The 21,947-nt window shown below is 30.0% G+C and overlaps 1 protein-coding gene across 1 annotated transcript in view; it reads left to right on the top strand.

The window, feature by feature from the left end:
• The window catches only part of LOC139091281 (chaoptin), a 47,146-nt gene that overhangs the window by 12,841 nt on the left and 12,358 nt on the right, over nt 1-21,947 (top strand). Inside the window, exons 2-3 of the mRNA XM_070641281.1 lie at nt 9,176-9,469; nt 21,537-21,681. Coding sequence (XP_070497382.1) covers nt 9,241-9,469; nt 21,537-21,681 — 374 coding nt within the window. The 5' untranslated portion in view covers nt 9,176-9,240. The remainder of the gene's footprint in view (nt 1-9,175; nt 9,470-21,536; nt 21,682-21,947) is intronic.

Genomic DNA, 21,947 nt, shown 5'->3' with positions numbered 1-21,947 from the left:
TTTTATGGATATATGGGGAATAACATGAAGCTTACTACAAAATGCTGTTTAAGGATATCCCAAAAAGTTTTGAGAATCAAATAATTGCAAATTAACTTTACATCTAATGAAATCAGAGTAAATTGCCACTTGGTTTTTAGTCTAAAACAATTCCTAATTGTCATGAAGTCATGTTGATCTTTGTGAATCCAATTCGATTATAATGGAAATGTTTGTAAAGTTAGAATATTTTTATATCCAGCATAATAAAATGAATTCTATTTCTGCATTTGATGGCTCTGCCTTTCTCACAAACAATTGAATAATCTCAGTAACCACTCTTTTCTATCCGTTTATGTTAGTGCCTTGCTTCTGCTGTTGCTGCCTTATATATTTTAGTATCGATTTATTTATTTAACAATCAAGAAATTTCAGCTTTCGATATTTTCATCTCTATTGTTCAATTTATTTGTTCAAGGGTTTTTTTTTTTTGGATATAGAACATAAAATGCAAAATTTTATTTCCCGTTAAACTTCCCTTCCATGATAGTTTTGCAGTTCTTTACTAGTCAATGTTATCAACATTTACTGTTTAATTTATAAACATAGCATCAAAGTTGCTCGTTTATGACAAAAACTTTCGGTGAATGTAAAAGATGCAGTCATAAGCTGATACTGCTTGATGATTCAAAAGATTGTTGTTTGATGTTAACATTGATGATATCAAATGAGTTAGAATGTTTGTGGGAAAATGTTACTTGTTAATGGAATAAAGCGCATTTTTGGATAATTAGACAATATCATGGTTTAGTGTCTTTAAGGTTGATTAACTAATTAATTGTGTCTATCAATTGGTTTGGATATACTGAGCCAGAAATCAGATTCAACTTGAGTTCCCTCATCTTAGCTAAAAGCCCAACTCAAACTTTCGAATTAATTGCTTTTGTTTCCACATGATCTTGTGAAGTATATGATTTCCTACAAATTCGATTCCTACCGAAACTTGATCAGAAATCAGAATTTAGAAGAGCTTGAAGACTTCAATATAAATTTCAATTGAGCCATGATAGAATTTGGACAATATGAAGGAGATTCGCGCATTGTTGACAACATCCACAACTATACTTACTAGAAAATTTAATGCTTAATCTATTTCTATTGATCTCATACAAAAGCAAGGTTTTTGTGATTTAACAGCTTTCCATTCTTCGAAAATACAAAAGTCTCATAATGAATTCTATACCTCGATACCAGTGTCCAATGAGTTTGGCAATCATCTACCTCCCTTCCATTTCTGCACTGCTAAATTGAAGTTTTCACCAAAATTCATATTCAAGTTATTGGATTTTCTGAAACAGTAAACATTAATCGATGTACTGTATGCAATTGGAAACATTGAAATATTTTGTATAGCTAATAACTGCCCAATACTTAGAATGAGTCTGTAAAAGATCCATTCATCTACATGCGTGATGTAGTCTGGCTAATAATTCTAAGAAATCCAAAACAAGCAAAATTTTACATGCATTTATGAGATTTCAAACGAATTTTGAATCATAAAGAGTTGTAAAGGACCTAAATTACAAGAAAGTACATAAAACTAAATAGCAAAAAGTCAAACACAGAAGCACAGCATCATCATCATCCTCCCAATCTCCTTCTCTAGGAACATGCTGTAATCTACTCAACTGAACAATTGCATTCTTGGAAATACACTGACCGTAATATTCTGGTGAACAGAAACAACACAACATAGTCCACAAGCCATTTTCTCACTGACTGAACAAATTATCAAAGCTAATTATCAACTTAACAAGTACAAATTTCTATGTCAATTACGTTGAATGAACTAAATAAATTTTTCTGTTCCAATGACTGCCTTTTTTTTCGATAGCCATACACACAACATTTTTTGACAGTACAGGCAGTGATTGAGCATATAATTAAAATTTTATAAAAAAAATTCTTCTTCATCTATTTTTTGATCGAAGTAAACATTATTTGATTCCAATGTGTACAAATGGAACCATGTTAAAAAGCGTAACACTGTGAACATACACACAGTATGCAACAGTAAGTATATATATAAAAAAAAGTTCGTCATAAACACATTTCTGGCTTTTTATTTTTTCGTGAATAAATCGATATTTTTTAACTTTGAGTACGGAATGAGAACGTTCAGCTTTTTTTTATGCTTACCAAGCTCGCTTGTGAAAATAATTTTCTAAATTTTGTTTTTATTGCTGACTCTTAATTATTCATGATCATGTATTACAATGGAAGGCTGCCTTTTTTTTCGAAAAAAACAAAACAGAATAAAAATGGAAATGAATAAGAATAAAGCAAATATTGCCACAACTACAAGAATAACAAAGAACTGAATGTTTATATGATTTCTTTCCCATCCATAAACGTACGAATATGTATTTAGAGGGACAATGTCTGCGCTTTGTATAAAAGCTTTATTATTTGAGCAAGGCACAGTGCGAGACAGAGACGGTATATTAATCTTAATGTATAATTAAAATAATTTATTATCATTTTTTTTATATCTTCCTTCCTTCATGTCTGCTTTTCATGAATTCCCGACCGACATATGGTTGGATGTTGTCCATTGTGTGGTTATGCGGATTGTATTTGTTCGGAAACCTTACTTATTCTAAGGTTCTAAAGAAAATTTTCATTTTGAACAACATAGCGCGGAGATGGATTCGAACTCACGTCCTACAGATTGTAAGCACATGTCTCTACCACTGAGCTATCGGGGACTGTTAGGGAGTGTGGTACAATGCACATTTAAACCTCTACTCTGTGCTCATTATACACTATTTTCGTTGTATTGGATCTCAACACCAGTCTACAGCTGCCCAAATCCATCAAGTTCTCATTATAACCTCAATCTAGAGAAGCAAACCATCTTGAACCCTTCCCTTTGTCTACTAAGTATCATATGCTAACCAACAGTTCTACACTCATTAGATAATCTGCTTGTCCAATCGATATAACAGCATTTAATCATGTTCCGTTCGGGCATTGTTTGCTAATGCTTGAGAACGGCACAGCACTCAATATGAAGTATTCATTTCTAATATTGAAATATAAGAAAAAAATGAAAAGGAAAAGATTACATATTATGGGAAAGCAACAGGCCTTTAATACCGCTTTGTATTAATAGGAAGTAAGGAAAGCTTTTGGATTTATGCATGATTAAACTAATTCTGCTCATTAAATTTAATGCTGTACATTCTAAATCCTCTGCTTTATTGTTCCTTCACATGTGCATATTAAATTGTTATTTTTTTCTCTCCATTTTTAATTTCTAAAGTCTCGAAAAAAGCCAAAACGTAGAGAGGTTGAAAAATATAATTAAAATCAAATTATTACGAAGCACAACAACAAATAATGAGGAGTGAAACAATGCATGTATGAAGTATGTCGGAGGTGAAGCATTTCATTGTTTGAAAGATTTGGGCGCATTTTTATGAAAGAATTTCCATTTGTTTGATGAAGAATTTCCTTAATTTGTTTTGGATGTATGTCGAGAGAATGTTTACCAATTTTTTTTTTGTTCTGTTTTATGAATGTTATGCATGAATGAAAATTTCGGAGAATTTAAAGGAACAATGTATTGTTGAGGAATTTATTTGACTTAAATTTCTGCATTTTGCATCAATTTTTAATTTTGTTTGCATCATTTTAGAGTTTAAAGAGGCAGATTTGATGCGAAAGTTTCGTTTTTAAAATAATTTAAACTAAAATAGATGCAAAAAGTACAAAATTAACGTTTTTGATACAAAAATTGATGCGAAAACATTTGTGTCTGAATATTTTAAACTTTAATTGATGCGAAAAGCATTTTTGATACAAAAATTGATGCGAAAAGCATTTTTGATACAAAAATTGATGCGAAAACATTTGAGTCAGAATAATTTAAACAAAAATTGATGCGAAAACATTTGCGTCAGAATAATTTAAATTAAGATTGATGCGAAAAGCATTTTTGATACGAAAATTGATGCAAAAATATTCGGATCTGATGCGAAAACATTTAAATCAGAATAATTCAAATTAAAATTGATGCAAAATGATCTGCATTGAAATATCAAAGCCAATATTGATGAGTAAAAGCGGATACAATAAGTTTGAGGTTAAACCTAACATTGAAGTGAGATAAATCCGCATCAAAAAAAATCCCCATTAGCCGATATTAAACCATAAACGAAAAATCTCCCCTCAAAAACATCGCTATCAACTCCGTTTTCAAAATGCAATAAAAATCAATAAAATTTGCCGCAAACTACCCATTCAAACATTCCATAATACTGCATTTAATCTACCAATCAGACTATACTTTAGGTCTGCAATCTATGTTCGATTATGTATATTATTTTTATTTGAAATGCTTGCCTTTTTTTATGCCTCCCACTGGGTAAATAACCATCAACAGTCTAAATGTCTTGAACTTATGATTGACATGGAATTTTTTTAGTTATCGACATGGGAACTAATATACTTATTAATATCAATCAATAGACATATACAATACATAAAATTGCTGCTAATAACTGCCTGATTTCCTTGACATTAAACAAACATTTACCCAACATTGATGTTTATGAAAAGCAATAAAATTTTCTTTCCATTGGCACGTAATCATATTAAAAGAAATTAAAGTCGTTACAATGTTTCCAATCACGAGACTTCAAAGCATCTTTTGCATTATGCCTGTTACTGTGGGGTGTATTAGATTAATATAATCTTAAAATGCGCCCATAAGGCATTTCCGATCAATTGAGTGGAAGGTTGTGTATTAAAGTCTTATGATTGAGTATTTAATGGGCGTATAGAACTAGGTGTGGATACTTTGGGATTTAATTGTGTGAATTTTATGGATATTTTTGAACAATTCAAGTTTAAGGATCAAGATGACGATATTGTAAATGTCATAGGCTATAGAACAGTGGTGGACAACTTATGTGTCGCGACACACTTGTGTTTGTCGTATGCCGTGTGTCGTGTCAGTCCAGATTTACTATCTAGATGTCCCATGACAAAATAAAGGTTGTACAGCACTGCCATAGATAAAATAAGAAACAATTTCTTAACAAGCGTTCATGCCTTACACAAAAAGGTCGTCTTTTGTGTGACTGAGAATAGCAGTCACCACACTATAATGAGATATATTCCTTAATGATTTCACAAACTTGTCACAGCGATAATCATCCTCAGGATGAAACATTTATTGCTCTTGGGAAAGTAAAAATATCCTCCTATTATGTTGATTTTATGCCTTAACAATGTAGACAAAGCGAGTCAAATGAATGACATTGTATGTGGAATAAAAAAGCGCTAAGGAATTTAATGTTATGTCTAATCACATTATGTTTATTTCAGAAAATTTTCATGTTCTCATAAATAAGAGCTTGAAATTATTTTCCTTCTTATTTTTTATTATTTTTTTTGTAAGAGCTTTTCATCCAACATAATGCTATTTGTATAAAGATTAAATTTTCTTCATATACAATACAATTTTTAGCTCATTTTTGAGAAACAAGGTTAGATTTATAATGCTGTTATGTTCTGCTAGGTGGTTGAGTGAGCTGTGATAGAGTTACAGTCATCAATAAGCATAGGAACTGATTGAAAATGTAGAAAAGTCGTTAATATTTGAATTGCAAGCCTGATTTCAAGAATCAATGAAATTTGAATCGTAAAAACCGTTAAAATATTTAAAAACTTAAATTTGAATTCTAAAAATCTGTTAAATGGAAAATTCCCTCAATATTCAAAATTTAAATTTTGAACTTTACAAAGTAACTTAAATTTGAATTTTAAAAATCCGTTAAATGCAAATTCCTCAATATTCGAAATTTGCATCTCTTCCTTATTTTGAACCCAATAAATTGCCAAATATTTATCGATTATTGTTCCAAAAATGCGCCCAAGTCCATCTCCCATTACACAATGACTTTCTATCCTGTATGAGGGTGAATGAATATGAGAAAGTGAATGCGAAGTTCATACATATATACATGCTGTATATTGAGAAGATTTTACTGCCAAAGGCATTCAATATTCTTCTTCAACAATTTTCATTTCCTTTTTTGCCATGCCTTTCTTTCAAATATGATGATATCAATTATTATGGAGAAAATATCATTAAAAAATTTCCTATGCTTAAACACTTTTTGTTATTTACTTGTTTTGTTTATTTAAAATATTTCTTGTTTGCGTAAACATAACAAAAGAAGTTAATTTAACAGCGAGATTATTATTAAATGGAATTTCATTGCTTTAATGGAAGCAAGCACAATGAGTTGATGAAATAAAGTCATCAAAGTTATTTAAACAATAACAAAATTTTCTTTAAAATCACGTCAAGACTTCGATAATGACTAAAGTTCGACAACAGTGTCTGTTGATGATGTGTTAGGTTAACTTTTCATTATTAAGATTGTTCAGTACGATAACCTTATTTCCAATACTTTCGGTCAATAACTTGAATTATTTGTCTCCAATATAAATTTTGGTCAGAGTGAAAAATTGCTCTTGTTGCTTAATACATGAGCCATAAATTTTATCACAATTATATCTCGAATCTAAGCTGTTCGAAATTCCAATTTATTATGCTGATACTTGCTTCCATTAGTTCTATCATTTGCTAGCTTAATGAGACTCAATGTTTGCTGGAATTTTTCATTTATCATATTCAATTATCTAAGAGTCATTAAATGTGCGCTGGACTAATTTTTTTGATTCTTATTAGATGTCATTCATTTTGACAGGATTGTGAGTGTGGTTGATATGAGTAGCTGTGTGAGACAAGCTGGGATTAGAATTTTGGAATTGAATATTGACTGTTAATGTTTGAATTTTATGGTAGATTAAAGTAAGGATATTGAGGTACAATCCAAGTGATCCGAGTGGCACAAGTCGAGAAGGCTCCGCGACGCATTCTCTATGGCTCCATCACAGACACTTCCGCTATAGTTTTCATTAACACCTAACGGAGAGGCCAAATGCTAATAAAAGCGAACACACGCCTGCATATACATGCCTCAGAGCAAGAAGCTCCGTGTTAGTGTCTCCTTTATTTGAGTCGCTCGAGACGATCTAAAGGTCGGGCGATAGGATTTCCCAGGTGCGTTATCAAACAAAAAGTAGAATATGTAAATCAGAGAAGAGAATAAGTCAACACGCGTGTCAATATTAATTCACCTATGCCAGCCCAACCTACACCTAGTCTAGACCTGCCTCACCATAAATTCCAAATATGTCATATCATTACATTTAATACTCATTTCAATAAGTATGTAGGACAAACCTTACTGAAAGAATCTCAAAAAAATAATAAAAATTCTGACAGTGCTCACAATGAAGGACATGATTTGTTAAATTTTAATGCCCACATACCGCATTACACAGAATTGCTCGAAATGTCAAAGCATTGAAAAAATGAAAAAATGAAAAAAAAAATCCTGTGCACATGTGGTGTAGAAAATTAATTTCCAGCTTTTTTCTGAATGATCGCCCTCAGTCAATGAACATATGGACATACTGCTCATGCCACATACCTTATGTTGCTCATTCAAGTCACTCAAATGAAATATAGATTTTATTTTTGTTGATAAATAGTAAATCATTTTCAAAAATATAGAATTAAATACTAGAAATCAAATAAATACATTTACTTTCGAAAGTAATGAGTGCAATTACTCAATTTAATGAGAAGTCATTCACAAAAAAAATCAGAAATTCTATTATGGTCAATAATAAAAAAGTAGTAATTTTGTTTATTTTCATTCATTGCTAGCAACGCCAACGCAATTGAATTCAGAAGGGAATAATAAAAATTGAATTATTAATGACGTCTGTATTGATAAAATACGGACTATCTTATTGCTGACTATATTGCTGATTTCAAAAAGTTCATTCAACTTTTTTTTATCTAAAGTCTTTAAATTATTTATATTCTAAAGCTTTTTATGCAATAGTTTAGCCATTTTTCTTTGTCACGAATTATGAAGGCAGCATGCTGTGCTTCTCCAAAAATATATATTCTACAACGTCCACTTAAATTTCGTCTAATGATGAAAATACATGGCGGATCTTATGACAAAGCTTTTAAAGCCGCATTTGATGTCATATCCTTTTTAAGTCCGTTTCATTTGTATGATTTTTCCTTTTGCTGACCCTTTTTTATTTTGAGAGATTTAAAAGCTGATTTGGTTTTGTGAGACAAAAGGCTATTCCCGGGCTGTTTACATGTTTTTATGGTATCTTACTGCGATTGTGTAGCGGGAATTATTATCAAGTGGCAAACTTAGTCAGATCCAAGTCAATTGGATGAAACACAAACGTAGATTATATATAATAATGTCGGTCGAGGATTTTGGAGTCAATTTTTCACCACTTTTTGGGTTTAATTCTTCAATTTGTTAGGGTTTATGAAGACAAAAGTCCGAATTTTCAAAACATTTTGTGACTTAATCTAAACTGACTTCACACAAGAGTCGTATCGACCTCAAGACACTTTTTTCGACTTTTCTACAGCGTGTTCTATTCGGGCAAATACTCAAATGCTGGAAATTCGATTAAGTATCATTATCTGTCTTTAAGGAACATTATTTCATCAAGAAGATGACCAATACAATTTAGCGCAGACTTTCTATTGAATTTGCATCATTCTCGGATTATGACGATTCCACGCTTACTAAATTTCGCTGTGTCACGGTGCCTCAGCGACCAAAATATGCCACTAAGGAATCTAACTATGAATCTGACTTGAACTTGCCATTTAGTTACAAGAGGCTTTTATCAAAGTTCTACTTGACTTCCACCCTTATCACTCGGGACTGATTATGTTTCGTAGTAAAAAGAAAGAGAAGAGAACTAATGTAGTATTGTTGCCATAGCTTACCGACTAATAATGATGATAAAGGAAAATCAATAAAGCGCATAGTTCTCGTGGTATTGATTTTAACATGTACGGTCTAAAATTGTGCATAATTTGCAATATATTTATGCCGAGGTAGAAACATGTTATTTAAAATATTGTTATACATTGCATACCTAAAGCCTTTATCATCATCATCATCATATTTGCATACCTTTGTTGCTAGTTAGCAAAATCGGTTCATTCATAATTTTTTTAACTAATTTTCTTTCTCATTTTTCATCCTCTAAAAACATTTAGGTTCGCATAAAATAGAGACAGCAGAAACAACATTTTTAAAAAGCACATTAAAAGTGTCATCAATAATGGATAAATGTAATTTACATTTTCACAAAATTATCGTCGTTCTCCTCCTAATAATGATATATTGGCTAAAGTTATCCATTTGTTGGAAATTGGATAATGACAACGTTATGTATATGAATCAGGATATTTTGTATAACTGTCCACTGAACACAATGTGTCGATGCTTTCCAAATGAGACCAAATTACTGGAGATTAGTTGTAATGAAGTGTCTTTATTTAAGTTCCCTGGTAAGTAATAATCTTTTTTTTACTTTACCTCCTTAGTCATCATGATGAATCATAAGCAATACCATCAGTGATTACTATGTTTATGTGACCATACGTGGCCGATATAAGCATACTTTATATTTATTGTTATTATGTGTGTACAAATTTCATGACGAGTGTCCGTAAATAAATTTATAGTTACATCCTTTCCGTTCGGAAATGTCATTACGCTCATAAATAAGCATAAACACCTGTATCGTATTTATAATTCATGAAGAATTCTTCAATATTACTTGATAAAAAATTTAAAATCTTATTGATAATTTCAACTCCTGTTGTTGAAGCACTTTTTAGACATAGACATGGGTAAAACTTGAACGATAATTCTTCGAGTTGATTTGAATGAATTTAGAGGTTGAGAAATGTCTGTTCTGGGAATTTAAATGTATATTTATTTGGATATTCTTTGAAAAAGTGATCAATTTTCATTGTTAGTCTGAATTTAGAAATTCAACTGTCATTTGAAATTCAAACGTTTACTGACATTTAAGAGCTTTTTGAAATTTGAAAAATTTAACGACTTTTTCAAATTTGAAAATTCTTTAACTATTCGAATTTTAAAATTTTAACGGAATTTAAATGTTTTGAAAAGTTTAAATTTCTTACAGATTATTAACAATCTATTAAATTTTGAAAATTTAACGCTTTTTAAAAATTCAAATTTCAAAGATTCCTTTAATCTAATATCATCGATTATTTGCATTCCCTAAAAGCTTTCAGTTTTTGTTATCATTTGCTCACAAATATTGAAATTATTATTATGTTTCTGTGTTTACATTCCATTATTCTCAAATTCAATGAACGAAATAAAATATATATTCTTCGAGTAAGGAATCAGCCAGAGTGAAAGAAAACTTTCATCACGAATATTAAATGAAATTTAAATGGTTATTAAAATGTAAATAATAGTAATGGGAATGAATATTCCATGCGATTTAAGTATATTTGGTCATACATTAAGACTATATATGGTAGTTACAGTAACTTTATTCTAAGTAGCTCTCAACATAGTGCATATATAGCTTTATATGCTGTATAAAAAAGTGAATGGTTCTTATGGAAAGTAATTCATTAATCCCCATGCTGGAAGGAACGATCGTTAAAAATAAAAAAAATAAAGTTTTCTACTAGCTGTGTGTTTTGTAAATTTATTCCAATTCCAATGGCCATCTTGTGTCTGGGGAATAATTTCGACAAACAAATAAATTTTATAATTCATTGACACAGCATTGCTGTTGATTATTTTTCGACATGCTGTAGTTTTTCTTTTGCTTTCATGAAAAACATGACTGGCGAGAAAATTGCTTATTGTTTCAAGTGTCTGGGAATGAAAAGTTCAATTGAGTTAACATGGAATGTATTTAGAAATTAAAAATAAGTTTCTTTGCGCTAATTTGAACTGAATGACATCTGGTTTGGTAAATACATTTATACGATACAGTAAGGTGCTTACTTTGACTTGAGTTTGAAAGTAATTAGTCTTAAAAGATTTACTTTTCAAAATTCAAAATTTCGATCGAATTTATTAAAATTGGTAATTTAGCTTAATTAAAAAAAGTTAGATACCAATGACAATAAATTAGATTACGCATTAATGATGATTCCAGGGTTCAAATCCCAATAGTATAAATTATGATAATCACTAACATATGTAATATGAATTTTGTTTTTTGCAATTTTTTCGAAAGATCAAAATTTTTTTATCCGAATCCATATTTCATGTCTGACCATTAACTCGCACATTCCATAGAAAACAAACTAAAGATTAACAACAATTTTCAAGTCCTAAAAAATTCGCTCATGTACAAGATTCAAATCGTAAATGCAATAAATCATGTAATTCTTCCTCACTTTGAGACTTTCTTTACTTCTTAAATCGCGAATTCTCACATTATTTTAATACACACCATCCATAAAATCGAAACATTAATCATTTCGAGAACTGTGACCTTTACATCATATTTTTTGATTAAATTATTTGAAATGGTCGCATACCTCAATTTAGATTCTGCTGTAAACTCGTGGAAATAATTGAGTTTATTATAAATTCAATGAAATTTTTAAAGGAATTCCAAAAGCATGAAAAGCTTACTGAGTTAAAAAAGGATTTCATTATTATTATGCAAAAAACGAGTATTTTGGAAGTTCCTCAATTACACAGCATAATATATGAACTGTGTATATAAAGCATAAACAAGCTAACAAGCCAGAGCATTGTATTTCCTCAAGTCAAGACTCAAAAATAAGAAAATGAAGAAGAAGAACCAAAAAAATTTAAAAGTCAATTTCCCACGCATTTTCCATGTTCAGACATTCTTAAAATTATCAGCAATTCTCGTTAAATGGTGCAATTTATTCCATGTAATAATTTTTGGGTTCATTTACAACCAAAGATATTCTCGGCAATGTTTTTTTTTTGTTGCCTCCTCCCAAAACTTATTAACATTTAGAAAAGAAAATTGTTTGAATTTTTCAAGCTTCAGCACCCTAACAAATGTAAAAGGAGACACACAGCAGAAAAAAATGTGAATTTTGACAGTTGTTACATGGGTTACTGACTGTGGAATTGGTATAAAGCTTGTCTTAACACACCTACCGTACTAATATATGGATATAGACCGAAAGTTAAAAAGCACCAGAAGGCGATAAAGCATACACAATGTACACCTACGTATCAAGACACTTGTTCAGGCATATTTCTCAAAATAATGTTTGGCATTTCTTGACAGAGTTGGTGAACAAGTTGGTTACTGGATCTTGTACACTGAACACTTATAAACTTTACTGGATCTTGGTTAGTTTCTCACGGATTATTCATCGTTTGTTCAATAAACACATAAATACTCAAAAATACAGTTAATTACATATAAATAGACACTAAGGACCTTAACTATCAAGCTATAAGCAGAATATGAATTTCAATCTCAAAGTCAATTCTTTTCGACTCAAAATAAATCAATTTCAAGGACTAAATTTTGAGTTCATTGATTTCATTCTAAATTCACTTGTTTTTATAACTTACCTCAGTTTCCTTGGCACTGATTATGGATATTGTAAATGCTCCTGAAGCGAAATATTGTTTATTCAATTATTTTGTTGATAAATACTTGGAAAATTTAATATTTTTGGAATTTTGGCAAAGCCTTCTGAGTTAAGTTTATATAATGTTTCAGAATACACAATTGTGATGAATATAAGTTCACCAATGTCTTTTAACAGTTGCAAAACTTGCTTAATTCTTTAAAAATTGCAAAAATTAATTAAATCACACATTTCTCAAAAACACTCTTTGTAAACAAACAAAAAGAAAAGTGCAAGAAAATTCAAATTTTTGAAAAATAACGAACAAAACTAAGCGAAGCCAACCCTGATATCATGTTTAGAAAATTGATAGGTGACTTTACTGCTCAAATATTGTCAATTTTCATTGTCAATTCAGTTTAAAAGTTATGGGGTAAATTTATGTCCATAAAAAGTAATTACATTTACTTCATTTTCATACTCATCAAGATGCCATTTTTCAAAAAAAAGGAGTAAAGAGATATTCTCATTTTATTCATGTCATAAAGTAAATTTAATCCATTCATATATTCATTTATGAAAGCTTGATAAAAGCCCAATTTATGATTTTCCTTACAAAAAAAAGTTTTAAAAATATATATAATTTAAAAATGACTATGGTTATGGACAGGGTTGTTACAACATATTCTGTTTTACAGAATGTGTACACATATGTCACATATTTCATGTGTGACAGGGAAGAATGTGTGGATATGTGTGGAAATGTGTGGATATATGTGGATATTCACACATTTTTCACACATATCCACACATTTTTACCTGTGACATATTTTCAAAACACACCAGATTCTGCTTTTAACAACCCTGGTTATGGATAGGAAGACAGGATAAGTAAAGTAGAAAATTGTTTTGTAACATGTTCTAGATTTAAGTAAGCATAATACTTTTTATAGCAATGGTAATTTCTTGTGAAGAAAACTTTTCTTCTGTCTCGTCCTTCTCATTCCAGTCATATAATAAGTAATGTATGCAAGATTAAATAAAATACGATTACATAAAGGAAAGTTATGCGTAGGCTTTACATTAAATTTGTTGCTGGTAAATACTTCCTTCTTCCTTCATCTTCCTCTTCTTCACTTTTCCCACATTATCATAACTTTAAAAAGGTCCAAAATTTACCTACAAATAAAGACGATGGAGGAAATAGACGAAGAGACTGAAATGACGGCTATGGGTGGGATGAGTTATGAAATTAGATTTATGAAAAAAAAAATTTCTCTTTCGAGATTTTTTTTGTAAGGAAGAAGGCTGTGATGGAGGCGAGAAAAATAATTTATGAGGCTGGCGTTAGACGTTTACAAAGTTTTTGCGTTCTTCTCATTTCATTTAATAATCTACCTGTCTCTTTATGTTATCTTCAAACCTATACAATTTACTTCGATGCCTCAATATGATGTCTAGTAGGATTCGAGTGATTTTTGTTGATTTAGTGCGATGTATTTGATTTTCTGGATTTCAACGGTTTTGTAAGATTTGAATTGTTGACCGTTTTTTTAGGATTGACTATTTTAACAGTTTTGTAAAATTTGAATTTGAAACTGTTTTGTAAAATTTGAAATTTTCTACGATTTTGTAAAATTTGAAATTTTAACGATTTTGTAAGATTTAAGTTTTTCAACGGTTTTGTAAAATTTGAATTTAGAACAGTTTTATGAGATTTCAATTTTTAACTGCCTTGTAAGATTTGAATTTTTTAGCGATTTTGTAAAATTTGAATCTATATCAATTCTGTAAAATTTGAACTCGCAACTTTTTTGTAAAATTTTAACGGTTTTGTAAGATTTAAATTATGAACTTTTTCTACAGTTCGTGAATTAAAATTTTTATCGTTTTTATAATAAATTATAATAATTACCAAAGTGCTTTTGAAAACTTTATATCAAATTATTATTTTAAAAAATGCAAACTTTTCACTCAATCCGCTTGATATTCATGCCAATCACTCGTCATGCAGTGACACAATCAACTCCTCAAAAAGTTCTTGAGCTCCAAAAACCACAACACACCATGAGAAAGTTTTAAAAAAATTACTATTGTTGCATATCATGGCAAGTAAGTTCAAAAAGTTGTTGTAGCTACACATGCATGCCACATAACACAGCATGTCAGACACAAAAAACGCTAGATCCATTTTATTTACATGTTGAAATGTCTTCGACAAAAAATCTGCTACCAAGTCAGCCTGCTGAAGACAGCATTAAAAAAAAAAAGTAAAAAACTTTCCTATTTTCGCCAATTTCTGATGTTGTTAAAGGGGGTGTTGGAAGTGCATAATATGTAGTTACTAATTCTCTCAGTTTAACTTTATTAAAAGCTTTCTGTCGAGTCATAGAGTAAAGTTGTTGAACATGCAAATTGCTTGTAAAATTCTTTTAGATTATTAAAAGCTTATTCTATGCTACATACAGCTAGCTGTTGACCTCTAACTCATTCATTTGCACGACCTACCCGGCGAATAATTGCGTATGCAAAACTGGGATCGTATCCAGTCCTTTTGTTTATATATTTATATTTATTTAAATATTTTTTTTTGTTTTGTTCTCCTCTCAATTCCGACAGCAGCAAAAAACTGACATTTCATTCAATTTCTCTTGCTCCTTTTATTTTATTCTGTTTTTATTTCATTTTATATCCATTGTATTCCTTCACCGACATTCATATTTTGTATGTTTGTTCAAAGGATTTCTGCTTTTGGCAAGAAAAACAAATTTAAATCAATAAAGACTTTGATAAAATGATATGTTTATTGTGAGAAAATGTTCTACTACTGAGCATCAACATGACCCCAAAATAAAAAAGTATTATTTTTGTTCGAAAAGAAACGGAGACCTTTTATCTCGTTATGTGCTGTGTGCCAGGGGTGTAGTCAGGGAGGTCCCCTCTCCGAGAATTAGAAAATAATATATTTTGTAACGTATTTTTTATTTTCAAATTTTTTGTTTCCATTTTTTTTTGAAAAAATTCAAAAATTTAAATTGAATTTCTGGCTGCACCCCTGCTGTGTGCTATGGGAAAGACAACGTCTTTTGGCTTATAGTGTTTATGGCACTTGTCCCTATCAAAAAAGAAAGGAATGAGTAAAATAAAATAAAAAAGAATTTTTTTGAGGACATGAATGAAGAAAAAGGAAGAAAAATTTATGCAACACTTCGTCTCTCCCCAACTTTTAAACATTATATTAAAAACCATGAATATCCCGGAGTTGGTTTATAAGTTTCTTTGTTATGGCCGGATGCAATGACTTTATTGGAATTTTTTAAATTTTTCTCATATTTAAAAAAAAGTCGTTTAGATTAAAACGGAAAGAAGTGATAAATTTAATGGGCTTTCATGACATTGCTGTTTTTTTTTGCATTCGGATGAGGATATTTGAATATAGTTTCGGAACAATAAAGAGGAGTTATTGAACTGTACCATTAAATTTGTCAAGTTGAGTCTATTCAACAAATGTTTATAGCAGTTCATAGAGTATAGAGGGATTTTAGGATATTTTACGCAGTTAATGCAGGAAGATTGAAGGTTTTTGGTGTCAACTGAACTAGGAATTTGTCGAAAATATTCAAATTGATTGAAATAAAGACAAATTTTCTTATTTTTTCACCATTAAAGATCCAAAACTCTGAAAAAGTTCCAAAAATTCAGTTGAAGTTCAAAAATTTTCAAATGAAAGCCTTTAAAGTTCAAAAAACTTTAAATTAAATTCAAACAATTTTCAAAAATTCTTTGAAGTTCAAAAAATTCAAATTGCAAGTTGAAGTTCAAAAATTGGTAAACTTTTAAATTTCAAACCCTCAAAATGTCAGTTGAAGTTCAAAAATTTGAAAAGTTCGTTAAAATATAAATGAAATGTCACTTTAAAGTTCAAAAGAGTTCAAAAATTCAAAAAATAAAAAGTTACAATTCCTTTGAGCCTCAACATTTCCATCCGTAACCTCAACATTACATCCATCAGATTAGAAGAATTTCCCTTTAATCATTCCATTACTCCCAATTCAAAAAAAGGTCAGACAAAAAATAAAATACAGCAAAACAATTGATTTTTTTTCCAAAAAGTAAAGCTTCATCAATATCATCTAAATACCTGATTCCGAATCCACCTCATATTATTTCAGGATAAATCGTATCAAATTCCAAAGGCTGTTGAATGAACAAAAACCCTTTCCGATTGAATTGAAATTGGCCAATTTGAAATCTCAACAAGCTATGCTTTTCAAATCAAGACAACAATTTGATCGAATCCGAAAATTATGTTCCACAACTTAGGTGCCATGACTGTTGTATGTATTAGTTGAACCGCAAAAACCAGTACAAAGCTAGTGAATTTTTCGGAGGGGTGAAAAACAACAAAAATTTTTTCCATTTTCATGTTCGAAAAATAAAAACGAACACACAAATTGTTGGTAATAGCGAATTTCCTTTATGAAAGCACAAACAATTTTCAGAATTCCGAGGGCAACCCTTAAACCCGACAAAATGCGAAAAGTAAAGGCAGAAAGAAAAAAAAAAGTTTATTACATATCGTATAATTGCATAATGAGGAATTAAAGGGCAACAGAAAGCGAAAATAAACAACAGAGCCATATATTTAATTATACAATAGTAACTTTACGAGATCAATTAGTACTTTTTTCTTTTTTTTCATTATACACACACAATAACTGACCCATTCATGAAAGAAATTATTATCTATTTACCCTTTTTAACATATTTGTCATGAGATAAAGGACAATGCTGTCTACGCTTTGTCAGATTGTATGTTAGGATGTCGTCTAACTAGTTTCTTGTTCTAAATTTGATGGAATTTTGTACACTTGACTTGTGATTTATGGGATTTTAAGGGGGTACTTATCAGTGCTAGAAGTGTGTACAGTTAGAAGGAAGATTAGAGTCGAGGAGGAAAAATAGACTGTAGAATGGATAAATGAGAATCAGAAGATTATGAAATTTTCAAAATTCATTTGACCGTTATTCTTCAAATATTCAAAAATATATTGAAATTTGAATGAAATTACATACTTCACAAGAGCAAGCAGAAATTTTTTGTTGTAAATTTTGAATCGGTTTTTGAATTGAATCTGAGTAGGTTTTGGCGATTTGAATCGAATTAAAGTTGGCCTTGACCTTTATTAATTACTCAAACAATTGATGACCGTTATTTTTCAAATATTACTTTACCGTTAAATCCATCCTTAACTTGAAAATGCGCTAACGACAATCCTTAACGACCAGCAATATTGTTGATTTTTATGTGCCCAAAATGTTTACACATAAAAATATTTCCGAAACGAAAATTTTTTTTTATTAATTGCATTCTTTCGTTCATTAAACCATGTTATTGACCATTTATTACTGGAGCTACACAAGACAAATAACACAAAATTATCTTTTATTGTACATTAAATTTATGTCCGATTGAATCCAATTTATAGCATTGTGGATTTGTTGACAGATTTAACCATTGTTATTTTATTGATTTTATTTTGTGTGTGTCTGAAATTTTAGGAGGAACGAGTGGGCTACAAAGGGAATGGACAAAAATGTTCATTAATTGTACATAAAAATTTATATGTTTATATATATAGGTATATATAGTCAGTAAAGTATGTTTGAATATCATGGGATGATAAGAAGTTGTTATTTGCTGTTATAAAAAAATTTCAACTTTACCCAAAATATCAAGGGTGCAATTTGCTCAGCACCAAAATTACTTGGGCTTGGCTATTGTTTAATATGTTTTTTTTGTGCCTTCTGTGAATGTAAATTCATAAACATTTTAATTAAAAAAACAATTTTTTTAGCTTCAGACCACACGATAGTGACACAAAATGGATATTGTCATAAAAATTCATGACTCTAAGCTTCAAAAATAGTTTTTTTTACTGCTTCTGCTGCTGTTGACAAAAATATTTGAAAACCATCAAGATCATTTCCACTGACATTATCGAAAATATATTATTACACCATTTCAGGCACAAAAAAATAAAGTTTTTAATTAAATGGAACCTCATCACAACTTATTTTCTGATAGAGTGTGGCTGTTAACATAATATCCTTCATTTGTTTGAATTTTATTAAATTTTTCTTTTTTGATAATTGAAAAATTTATTTTGATCGCTCAGCATTTTTGGAATTTTTAGTTGGAATTCCTTAGTTTTGGGGTGAAGAATTTTTAAAATATTTTTTGTTAATAGCTATAAACTATCAATAAACTAGAAGTCGGCTATAGATACTTATTTATAGAAAAATACATATTTTTAGAAATTTAGAGTTTGTTAATCGACAGTTAATTGTTTTAGTTTGGAGTAGTCCTCGAATGACGTTCATTGGGAATTATAATTTATACAGTTGAGCTTTTGATCGAATTGTCACTTTCGGACATAATCTATTGTACTATATTTAAAGAAGGCTTACCCTGGATTGGAACCTTCCCCTCTAACCTTCTCCTTCTTTCTCTATACTATCCACTCTGTAGAAACGCCCTTTTATGTGTTCCTAGATATTTTCAAGGGATTTAACTTCCAATTCAGCTTCATTTACATCATGTACATGAGAGTATGCACTTTGCCTTTTGGAGTCAAACAGTACTAATACATACAAATTAACAGAATAAGATGATTCTAGGGAAGGGCTGATCATTTTTGGACCCAATTTCTCTAATTAAGCAATTCAGTTCTTTTTGTGTGAATTACGATCACACAAACTGTAGCTAATTTGATTAAGGAGGTTGAATTTATAATTCTTAATCTTAACATCCTTATTAAGTGGAAGAAAACGTTATTAAATTGTGAATTTTGTCTTCTTAAACCTTCTTAGAGGGCCTTATTCAGGAAAAGGGAGGTGTTTGGGAGTCAACCCTGTCCCCCATTTTTGATCAAACTCTACAATTTGCCCTCACTAGCTACGCTCCTGCATACGCCCTTAGAACCAAGTACCTTGGAACATTTTGTACCATTCAGGCTTGAGAATTTCAAACTTACATATTTTATTGCTTCAAATGGCTTGAAATATTTTCAAAATCATGTAAATTATCTCTGCCATTCCTCATCCCATCCTCAGCTTGATTGAAAACTTTTTCACAACAATTTAAAAGAAGAAATTAGAAAACTTGCTTTTGAGCAAACTTTTTGTCAATAAATTTTTGATATCTTTAAAAATTATGACCCCAAAATTATCTCCAAAATGTTCGTGTGTGTGTGTGCCTCCACGAGTAAAGTTCCTTCAGAAATTTATGAATATAAAAAAATTTAATAGAAAAGTTTTTAGAAACTTTATTAATTTTTCTTCATTTTTCGCTTCTTATAATTGTTAAATGACAAACTTTTTTTTAATTATTTTAATTCATTTACTAAACATCTTTAATAGGACTTTAGTGAGTAATATTCGAATGGCTGGTTAATGAACGTTTTCGAAACAAAATAAATAAATAAATAATTAAAAATGTGGTTTTTGGTTAATTGACCAGGTCGCGGGTAATTAAACTCCATTTTTCGGTGGTGATTGAATGACATTTAATGAGATATTCGTGGATTCATCAAATTGAAAATGACTAAAATTTTGAAAATTAATAAAAAAGAATTTGTAAGCAACAAAAATCTTCAGTTACAGCAAATTGCGAGTGTAATAAAGGATAAACGACACTTTAGAGGCATTTTATGCAGAACAAAATTGTGTTCATATATGAGAACGATAAAGCTAGAATTATGCAAATCAACATGAACGCGATTTGAATGTAAAAAAGCTTAAAATATCAAATGCGACCTTGAGGGTCGTTTCTTGAAAGGAATTAGTTGAATATTTGATGCTTGAAAATAAAGTAATTAAAGTTAAAATTTCCATAGAATAAATTTCCCTTTTTTTCTAATAATAAATTTTATTATTATTAAGCATGACATGAATTTTGCTTGAAGACGGATGGAAATAGAAGGCATTGACTTAACGGTAAAATTTTGAAAATTTGACGAAATTTTTTGAGTTTTGAAATGTAAACAATGAACGATTTTCTTCTAAATTGACAAAATTAGAACTAATTTCAAGTACAGGACATGATTAGGTGGTTTATGAAGCTATAAAGATGCAAACAAAAACATTAAACTATGCTTATCATCGCTATTTAAGAAATAAATAACAAAAATCTAAAAATTTTGAGTTTTTGGTTCATGCATTGAACTAATCTAAATTACTTATTTAGTATTAAACTAATTAAATGTAAAGTTAATGGCAAAATATATAAGAACTGATTTCTAACGGTTTTTCTGCATTTGAAAAACCTATGCTTTGCTAACGTATTATAGTAAGTTTTGCATAAAGTGCGAAATTCAAGTTGTAACGACAAAATTCGTAAGTTATTATTCAATTTACAATTATTAATTATATTATTATAGATCAAAATCCTCCTCACCTAACAACCAGCAACACCACAATCTAAAGAAACATTTCCTCCGCAATATTTATAAAATATGAAATTTACATTTGAAAGAATCCAAAATGTTTAATGTCGTCATTTGAAAGCTATGATCAAAAACTTGAACATGGCTTATTTTTTTGGATCACGTACTAAACCCCATGCCTTATTCAATGTTTCCTCATTGCTGTTCCTCATTCGTAGCAGAAAACTTTCCATCCTAAATCCCCAAAAATCAATTATGATCTTGAAAATACAGCAGTCAGTGGTGAATTTTCTAATAGTTGTGGTGAAAAATTTCACTCCATAAGCCAAACCAGAAGATTCTTTATCGGAAAATATTTGAACATAATTTAATTTTATGGATTTTTTTTTTGGTTAATGTTTATGTGCGGAGCTGAGAGGATGGAAATTTTAATGGCATGGAATAACCACTCGTTTTTAACAATTTTTCTATTAGCAAAGCAAATCATTTATTTTCATTCAAGAAAGTCATCACCATTAATCTTATCACAATTTCTCTTTTTTTGTTTCTTCTCTTTACAGAATACTTACTTGGTAGCATTAAACACATAGATATGACCTACACATTCATTCAAAATGTGGATGATGAAACATTTCAAGGACTGCGATTAGAGTCACTTAAATTAGTTAATAACAAATTATTCGATTTGTCAGAAAGAAGTCTAAGGTAATTGTGAAATTTCTCTTTATTTTTTCATGTTACCGGAAGTTCCGTTAAATGCCAAAATGCTTCCACATCCAAGACGAGGCGAGTAAAGTGTTTGACACTCAAGGACACAAATCACACAGGTTTCTTATCGAGAGGTCAAATCGTAATTAGAACCTGTAGACGAAAAATATAAGTCATGATGAGCCTCTAGAAGTCATAGGCTAGCCATCAATCATCAGCAAGTGTTCGTGAAAGACTTGACTTGGAGATTTTTTTGTTGTTTT

Source organism: Chironomus tepperi, unplaced genomic scaffold (genome assembly GCF_022539635.2).
Source record: "Chironomus tepperi strain 1889 unplaced genomic scaffold, CSIRO-AGI_Ctep_v1 contig_244, whole genome shotgun sequence".
NCBI lineage: Eukaryota > Metazoa > Arthropoda > Insecta > Diptera > Chironomidae > Chironomus > Chironomus tepperi.
Note: the sequence above shows the minus strand (reverse complement) of the source record. Positions and strands in the feature narration are given on the sequence as shown.